This window comes from Xyrauchen texanus, chromosome 44 (assembly GCF_025860055.1).
Source record: "Xyrauchen texanus isolate HMW12.3.18 chromosome 44, RBS_HiC_50CHRs, whole genome shotgun sequence".
Taxonomy (NCBI): Eukaryota; Metazoa; Chordata; class Actinopteri; order Cypriniformes; family Catostomidae; genus Xyrauchen; species Xyrauchen texanus.
The window spans coordinates 26,941,411-26,951,403 of record NC_068319.1 but is presented as its reverse complement, the minus strand read 5'-3'; the positions used below and the strand labels follow the sequence as shown (position 1 = coordinate 26,951,403).

Sequence of the window (9,993 nt, the reverse complement as noted above, 5' to 3'; positions counted from 1 at the left end):
ACAATACATTTAACAAATAATACATGTTTAATGAATAATATATTATAGTCCTAGATATGATATTTAATATTTTTAAAGACCAATATATCACGTTTTGTTTTAGTTATTTAGATACAATGTTTTAATAAAGAGTAAAATATACAGCCAATAACAATTACACTTCAAATATGTTTTTAAATGCATTTTTCTATAAAAGAATGCTCAGTCCCATGTATAGGTTTTCATATGATAGACTTTAATCATCCACATAAATAGTAGAGAAACAACAAGAACATATTTAAATACACTTGCATGAACAGTTGATAATAACTTTATTTTTTAATCTTGTGTTTATGTCAATGTTGTATTGAAACAGGCAAAACAAGAAAAGTTTACACACTTTCAGATTGCTCTTATACGCAAGCCACAGTACAGAGCAAACCATTCCCCCCACAACCTCATTTTTGTACATTTAAAACCTATCGCTAATATATTTGTACAGTGTGCTGTTATTAATAAATAGGTAAATGCATGGGTAATAAATTAACTTAAATACATTTATAAATAATGAAAATGTGCTTACTGTACAGGAAATATGACAAATGAATTATAAATAATTGGTATGTGCATTTCATTGTTCTGTGTATAAGTAGAATGATGTGTCATTTGGTTTTTCATTGACATCATTCGTCCTTCTCATTCCAGTGAAAGCAGCTCATGGAGCAGAGGAAGTTGTTTCTTTTGTTGCGCTTGATGAATCATCGTGGAAATTTGGATGATTTTAACCTCGTCAAAATGTTGAGCGCTTGATTTTGTTTCAGATGAAGTTACCTAAAACACCATGATGAAGATTTTCAAATGTTAAATTAAGAACATAAAAAATGCAACACACTGTAGGGTTAACTGGACATATAAAATGTGTTTTGTACTCTTATTTTAGAATGATGTTGTCAATCATAGGTTTTAGACAATAGACACAGTTAAGTAAGTCACACTTAAATGTATGTCATTGCATTAGGTAACAAAATATCAAACCCAATGATATATTACATTTCATTATTTTTTTTACTACAAATAATACATTTTTAAATTGGGGCCCATTGTAAATCTTTCTCTATTGCTATTGAATCGAAATAACTTCCATACTTACCAATTAGCTTTTGTTTAGATGTGCCGTAACCTTTTCTTTTCTAATGATGTTTGCATAGGGAATCTAAAAACAAAAACAAAACAAAAAACCATTTCCATATTAAAGAATCTATTAGTCCTCATATTTCTGTTCTCCACCAACAATAAAACAAATATCTGTTAGCTCACATATCATGAGAACTTTTTTGTTTGGAAAAGCAGAGATCAAAAGCTTTCCAATTGTATTATGTACAGTATGTTCTCAGTGATTCAGTCTTTAATCTGTCATGTTGCATTCTCTCATATATGATGCCCCTGGCTTGACAGATGATGTTGAATTGAGAGAACACACAGAGTCAGTCTGCCAGCATCATCCATGTGTTAAAACACAGATGTAAGAGTGATTAATGTCACGCTCCTATGCAATGTTGAACCAGTTCTGGACAACAAAAGGTTATGACACACCAGATCCTGCTGGTTGTCTGTTTAGAACATTCTTTTCTCTGTAACATACATATAATACTATGCAATAGATAGTACTGGATGAATACTAGTACAATATTTAATGGTAATAATAGTACAATAGGGTCATTTGAATGATTTATAGATGGATTTTTTTATTCATAAGGTAAATGAAGGTCTTATTTTATGCTTATACACACAGAATAAATGAACAGAGGACTTCTTACCATCTGTAACTGCTGAACCATCTCTTCCCTGTAAGCCAGTTCTCTCTTCATGTGATCTTGAAAGTTATCTGTGAAAAAGCAGATTTTAATAACAGCCCATTTCTTTCTTTCTTTCTTTTTTTATCTTTATTTCTTACTTTCTTTTTTATCTATTATTCTTTGTTTCCTTTCTTTTCCCCTTTTCTTTCTTTCTTTCTTTTGTTCTATTAGTCTTTCTTTTTTCCTTTATTTTCCCCTTTCCTTTCTTTATTTTATTTTTTCCCTTTCATTTCCCTTTTCTTTCTTTCTTTCTTTCTTTCTTTCTTTCTTTTCTTTCTTTCTTTCTTTCTTTCTTTCTTCTATTTTATCTATTATTCTTTCTTTTTCCTTTCTTTTTCTTTTTTTATTTATTATTCTTTCTTTTTTTTCTTTCCTTTTCCCCTTTCCTTTCTTTGTGTCTTTTTTTCTTTCTTTCTTTTTTATTGAATTTTTTCCCTTTCGTTTTCCCTTTTCTTTCTTTCTTTCTTTCTTTCTTTCTTTCTTTCTTTCTTTCTTTCTTTCTTTCTTTCTTTCTTTCCCCCTTTTCTTTCTTTATATCTTTTCTGTCTTTCTTCTATTTTATCTATTATTTATTCTCTTTCTTTCTTTTCCCCTTTTCTTTCTTTTATTCTTTCTTTTTATTTTTTCCTTTACTTTCCCCTTCCCTTTCTTTTTTCTTTCTTTTTATTTTATTTTTTCTCTTTCTTTTCCATTTTCTTCTTTTCTTCTATTGTATCTATTATTTTCTCTTTTCGTTCTTTCTTTTTATCTATTATTTTTTTCTTGTCTTTCCCCTTTTCTTTCTTCTATTTTGTCTGTTATTCTTTCTTTTGTCCTTTCTTATCCTCCTTTCTTTGTTTCTTTCATTTTTTCTTTTTTATCTATTATTTTCATTTTCTTTTCTTTTTTCGCCTTTTCTTTCTGTCTTTCTTTCTTTCCCCTTTTCTATCTATCTATCTATCTACTATCTATCTATCTATCTATCTATCTATCTATCTATCTATCTATCTATCTATCTATCTATCTATCTATCTATCTATCTATCTATCTATCTATCTATCTATCTATCTATCTATCTATCTATCTGACCCAGTTGAACTTAAGTACAAAGATCTACACCAGTTGTTTTGTTTGACTTGAATATGACTTTATTATTTCAGAGAAGAGTTCTGCTTCCAATTCAAGTAATTATGTGATAACAGAAAAAAAATATCAGTCAAATATGCAAATGAAACACCAATACATTACACCTGCATTGCTTAAATGTTTAACATAAGATTCCTTAAAATGTATAGATTTAACTCAATTTAGCTAATTGTGGAGTTATGTGGAATTAATGGTCATTACTTCAAAAACAAGAGGGTTGTCTGACTTTCTATATCGTGATGGTAGGGCATGTGAAATGAAGTAAGGATACTTACGGAAAACTGGGAATGGAGAGCTGCCTTTCAGAGCGTGAAACTCCTGCTCCAGTCTCCTCCGTAAATCGATCTGCTCAAGGAGAACTTTCTGCAATTCCTCTGATAGAGAATTTGCACAATAAATACACATCAGACACTAGCATGAGCTTTGCAATCCAAAATACAAATCATTACATTTAGAGCAGTTTGTAAGGCCTTTTTAACAGGTTTGTGATCTCACCTTTTTCCATGTTCTCAACATCCTTCTTGAGGGATACGGGTGAATTTGAATCTTGACTTTGATCTGCTGAGCAGAAAAAAGTGTCATATTAGAATTTGGCAACATATCTGATTCATAACTTCATTCTAAATCTTCAACCAATCTTCTGGATGAGAACTTGTACAAATCATGGAGTACCACGAGTAGCCAGGAGAGGTCAGTCTCACAACAGGTTATTTCAAACAATCAAACTCTGATTGACATGCTGTAATATGAAATATAATGCTGTTATTGTTTTGGTTGGAATGGGGTGATGTATTTATCTTCATCATGACGTATGGTAAAATGGCGAATTACTGTTAAGTTAATTTATTTAAGTATATTGAAAAAAAATCAAATTCCAATAGTATCTGAGAAAATATATGTTACATACATACTTTTTCAAAGTCTTTTTTTAAATGTTGAATATATGTACAAGTATGTGACTTATTATATCAGTGAAAACATTATATGAACAATTTCATATACATATTTTGCATATATTGCCATATCCGATTTATGAATGGGATATATCTCTGCCTGTGTAGTTGTACTTTTTTCAACATCAAAATTTTAGGTTAAAATTAGTGATCTAGCCTTAACTAGATCATTAGAAATGGCTTAAATACATTTTCAAAAATATACACATTCCATGTATTATTTAAATTAATATGAGGTCATAAAAGAAAATGAATAAAATGCAGTTTAAAAATGTTTTCTTTTTTTTTCTTTTTTTTTTTTTAACATTTAGAGTATAGCATGTCACACTGCAGGACATGTCAACTTCCCAAAAGTATTTCATGTCACCGGTCCAGCTTATAGTTACTGTACTGATATAAACTATACATAAACCTGAACAGTTCTCAATGTCTGATTAGTGCGTTCAACTGCAGCTAAATTAAGTCATTAGACCTTGTCCTTACAATATGGCAATTTCATAACACTGTTGATATTGTTCAGAAAATTGTTATGTTGCAGATTTCATTAATGTTACTGCGCTACTGAATCATGCAACTATTATAAATGGTTTTGATTGGAATCCTGAGGAGTTGGTGTGTCTATATTGCACATATCTACCTCCTGTGCTTTTGTGTCTATATATCGCAAATAGCTCAAATGAACTGATCCAACACATTTGTATAATCTTCCCCTCATTCGGCTCTCTCGCTCTCTCTCTCATTTCACGTCTTGCCTCCTTAAGCCGAACAACGTGTTCCTCATTTGGAAAGCGGCCTTGTTCTCGCTCTCTGCCTCTCTCTGTCTCATTTGACAAGCAAATTTGCAGACACTGCCTGAGGATAACAACCTCGTTTGACAGTCAATTAACCGTGAATAGTCAAAGCCAAGGCAGTTTGCATTATATAAATGGAAAATTAGATTATTCGTTTTTTCTTCTCTCCCAAGAAACAGAACTATCTTTAAGACACTGCCTTTAGACTCTTTGGCAAATCAGAAGTTCTAATCACGTTTGCCAGTAGTCCCTCAGAGGCATTTAGCAATCAGGCAAAGGTGGTTTCATTTAATTTGTTTCATGTAATTTTTTCAAATATATTATACGTTATATGAGATCATCATTGGCTAGGTAATATAAATGTTGGCATAGATGTCATAAAACTCTTTTAATGTCTTTCTGACAGTTAAAAGGCAATAAGCTATGATCTTTCTAATAGAAGATTTTCCAGAGCAAAAGGCAATTATTTCCATTTGATATTGTTCAAATGGTGATTGTCACCTTCCCTGCGTTGAGCTGATTGTCTCGCTGAACTGTTATGGCTCCCTACAGAACACATTTTCCCAATGACATTGTGGAGAGAGCTGCTCCATTTTAGGAGTGTGGCGAGAGTATATTCCATCCTGTATCTTTTATATTTAGATTAATCCTAATATCCTTGCAGAGATGTTCTGGCCGTGCCGTGCAAATTATTTTGCAGCCCTCTTGCTGTAAGTGCTGGATGTAAAATGGAGATAAAGTGGTGTGTGTTCATACTTGGAGTCTCTCGCCAGTATTCTGGTGCTGATGTTTCTGACTCTGGGACAAAGAAACTGCTTTGCTCTTTGTTGTCATCTAAAAAATTATAAAAAATATGACATTTAATGTAAATGTATGTAAACGTAGAAATAAAACAGTAAATGTGGACAGGATGCATTTGATAAGGATGCATTTAATTAATTGCATTAGTTATTAGTCATAAGCTAATTTAATTTTACAAAAGGAAATTATGTTTTTAATGTGATGACAAAACAAATGCCATGGTTGTAAAGCATTATATATGTTAAGTAAAATAAAATTAATTAAAAGTAATTTAAAATGATATACATTGTCCTATAAAATAAAATAATGTCAGAACTTATGTCCTCCATATAAAAGAGGACATGGTTGTAAAGCATTGTCCTAAAAAATAAAATAAATAAAAATTAATTATGTCAGAATAATGTAATTATGTCAGAAATGAATTCTCTAAAATTATGACCTCCAAATAAAGAAAGATTTTTAATATATTTTTTTTTTACATTGCCATGGCTATAATTTTTTTTATAGATAAGATAAAAACGACATATAAATAATATTAGAGAATATTTTAAAACATTTAAAAATAAAATAAAATACTGAGTAAACAATGAATGCAACAAATTACCCCATGCAAGATAAAGTTGCATTACAATGTTCAAATGCTTGCAGTGCTTGCAGTTGAGGTTCCATTCTCACCTGAGATGGTTGTTTTGCTTTTGGTTGCGTAGGCCGGCAGCCCATCGTCTCTGTTCTTATGTGCCTGCAACCATAAAACACCAACGATGTCTGATTAGAACTGATTCATAACACCAGGCCAATGGTTGAACATAGAGCAACAAAATATATCAGTCAGCCCAAAAGCACAGAATTGATTAGCCTTGAGAATGACAATGCTGTTATGTTTTATATATGATCCTGATGCTTGTTCAGCTTGTGGAGTGCTACTGGGTTTCTTTAGATAAATCAAAACATCACCAATGTGCTAATGTTCCCATGTGCATGTGTGTGTTTGTGTGCTAAGGCTAATTGCTGAAGAGCCCCGGTTTCCCTTTCCGCCGTTAAGAGTGACTCTTCCTGTTTCATCTGTTAATGTGGTGTCAGAAGGTTAAAGATTAAAAGGGCTAATAGGCAGAAGTGACAAAGGAGAGCAAACATAATGTCGCTATTAAACAAAATACGACTGGGCTTATTAGGAGGGATCAGAGAGCTCTGAATATTTCATTTCAGTAGGGAGCTAGCAGACTATCAATCTTGTTATGCATACAGCCCTTGCCAGCCAATAGACCGCATTTAAATAATTAGTTAAAGTGCCTGGAGGGAATATTTACATTTTTGTATGCAGTGCTTTCCTCCAGCGAGGCGTGAACAGGGCTGGGGACTTTGAGAATTGTAGGCGGACTGACAGCGAGGCTGGGTTTGTCCTCGCCTGAGCTCTCCGTGGGGATGATGGGGAACGAGGTCTGTTCTTTGACCTGCTCTCCCGAGCTGCTGTCAGGAAGTCCACGTATGTGCAGGTCACAGGGTTGCTGCAACGTTTGATGTGGTGGTGTTTGCAGGGTCCGTTTGCTAAAGTCCTCTTGTTCCTCGTCTTGTTTGGTCTCCACATCCACTTCTTGCTCTTCGTCGCTTTCGCCGCTGTCACTCTGGTAGCTGCAGCTGGTACCGGGAGAAAGGTGCCTCTCAGGCCCAAAGTCCTCTAGGCTGCCATGGAACTTGGCGATGCTTTCTGTGTCTTTGACCACAGGGCGAAAGGCGGAGTGGTAGCTGGCCTTGCGGGCTTGCAGTGAGGGAGCATCCATCAGCTTTAGCCAGCCCTGTGAAGCAGGTCGCAAGTCAGAGGTTACAGTTGGGCAGTCGCCCTCAAAAAGCCCCGATCTGGAGTTGGTGTCCAAGCCAGAACTAGCATCGCCCTGTTCAGACAGATCCAAAAAGGCTTGTCTGAGAGATGGGCTTTCTGTGAGGGAAGAAAGGGCATTGGGTTGGGGTTGGAGATAAGTGGGTACTGGAATGCCCCCTGTTGCCCTTGGGGGCCAGAACATGCAGAAGGGTGGGTAAAAAGCATCCTTGCGGCCGGGCCAGAGAAGCCCAGAGAGGCCACTGTTTTTCTGTCCATTGGTTGCCTCATTGTCATCCTTCTTTTGTTGACAAAGGCCAAATGCAGGGAAGGTGTAGGGACTAGGGAATAGTGACGTTGTTGGGAACTTCTGCAACATACCGAAACCTTTGCTTGGGACAGGGATGACCGGATAACTGCGGGGGGCTTTACGTGGTGAGAGGCTGTTGGTGTCAAGATCATCATCATCTTCATACCTGCCCCTCTTCTGGGCCAGTTCCGGAGAGATCATGTGGGGCAAAACCGAGTTGATGGCCTTTACAGAGCCCATGGATGAGCAGTTAGAAGGAAGGGCCCTTTTGCGACTTCCTCCATTGAACATGGCTTTAACATCCTCCCAGGCAAACATCAAATCATCTTGTGGTGTTTTGTCAGCCAGTTTAAGGTGTCGACGCCAGGAGTTGAAGTTGGCAGCATCTGGCTGTGTGTACTTGGCCTCAGGTGTGCGGTGCGAGTGAAAGATGAATTTGTTAGGAGAGAAGTACATATTACAGTAGGAGCACTTGATGCATTTAGCCCTGGAGCTGTTGTAGCGTGCTGGAATGAAACTTCCTCGACAGCCCCAAGCGCATTCATGTATCACGTCAAAGGCAAAGTTGTCTGGTAGCTTGGGTGGCGAATTCTCACCCAGGAAAGACTTGCACAGTCGCTCGGCTTCCCGTTTGGTGATCATCCCACACCGGCGTGACGAGATGGGCATGGCGCCCGCCCGCCGAAGGATCTCCAGCTGGACCGGGGTGCACTGCACGCAAGTGATGCCCAGAGCCACACGACGATTATGGATCTCATTGTAGCTGTAGTTTTTTAAGAGGGTGTTGGATATCTGAGCCAGGCATAACCGCTCTTGGTGGTCAATTACCAGTGAGACAATAGGCACCCCATAGAGGATGACCTGCCCAACTTGGTTGGGCTTGAGGGAGGATCTCGGAGGTGTGAGAGGCTCCTGCTGAAATGAACTCGGTGGTGTGGCCATCACAATGTCACTTGGTCCAGGCAGAAGACTTTTTCCCGTTCTTTGGAGACCACTGACTGGAGATTATAGTCTGTAAATACATTTTTTAAAAAGTCAAAAAAGGCAATGAAAAAGAAATCAATTGCATTAATCCAAATCTGTTTTTAAAACAGGATGTTAACAGATTATACAAAATGTGTCAAAGCTGTCTGATACTTATTTGGTAATGTTAGTAAACCACAGTTATTACATAGACAGCAGAATTCTATTTTACCATATGCACAAATTGAGAATAGAAATGAATAATTGTAAAGCTTTTATCACTTATGTTACACAGTGTGTTAAAATTTGATGCAAAAAGATGATATTATAAAAACTTTTAAACGTAATTTATAAAGTAAGAGAAAAAGACTAAGATGACCAATCAATATGATCGCAATTTAAAGAAAAATAACCTAATTTTAATTGATTTAAAATAAAATAAAAATAACAAAATCAGAACGAAGTTGGATTGTTTATTGTATTAGTTGAGCACGCAAGTGCTCTGAAGCATGAGCGCATTTGTTTCTTTCTTATTCTATTATCGTCGTCTTCTTCTTTTCCCCCTTTATTTAATTAGTTAGTTAGTTAGTTTATTAGTATTTGAAGCCCGTTAAGTGTAGCTAATGCTTTTTAATATAACGTTAATAATTTTTATAATATTTAAAACAAACAAACAAAAGTTTCCATACAAAGTTAAAGCAGCTCCGCGGCAAAGTTTAGGAAGTTTATATAATAATAAAATAATAATAAAAAAAATATATGATAATAATAGGCCTAATATTAATAATAAGAGTAATAATAAGAATAAGAATAATAAGAAGCCTAATAACGAATTTAAATTTATATTTAACATAAAAATACAAATTGTGCATCTACAAATTTATATGTAGGCCTACTATTGCGTTTACGAACAATAGACACTTCAAATGACAAAACAAAACAATTATCATTGACATAAGGACTCGTACATAAATTTGAATTTGGTGTCTTACCTCCGCGCGCTGTCGGAGTTGTCCCAAAGCTACAGAATATAAATCATGTCCGTATTCCATATGAATATTACAAGTTCGCTTCGAAAATACAACCGGTCAACGAGACCGTACAAATAGGACTACTAAGCAATAAAATAAATGTTCAATATAACGACAAGCTCCTTTATCGCGTCCAGTTAACAGTAGAGTAACAGTCGCGAATAACCGCGCATCTCACACGCCGGCTCTTATTCCCGGCGCTGAATGTGAGTGATTGGCGTGACTCTGCCCCTCCGAAGAGCCAATGACGTTTCACTAACTGCCACTCAAACACACTAAAGAGAAGCTCAAACAGGAGCCCCGGGCTGAAATCTGAATGAGGGGGAAAACCACCCAGAACCACCCATGTGTAATCGGTTGATCCGAGCAAA

General features: G+C 35.6%; 1 protein-coding gene across 1 annotated transcript; it reads right to left on the bottom strand.

Moving 5' to 3' along the window:
* Positions 1-500: 500 nt before the first annotated feature.
* Positions 501-8,597, bottom strand: skor2 (SKI family transcriptional corepressor 2). The gene is made up of 8 exons (XM_052117924.1): positions 6,813-8,597; positions 6,181-6,244; positions 5,461-5,538; positions 3,456-3,521; positions 3,236-3,334; positions 1,797-1,864; positions 1,130-1,192; positions 501-810 (listed from the first exon to the last, which is right to left on the bottom strand). Exons 1-7 carry the CDS (start codon positions 8,568-8,570, stop codon positions 1,133-1,135), a joined length of 2,193 nt encoding a protein of 730 aa, XP_051973884.1. The 5' UTR covers positions 8,571-8,597; the 3' UTR covers positions 501-810; positions 1,130-1,132.
* Between the last annotated feature and the right edge of the window lie 1,396 nt (positions 8,598-9,993).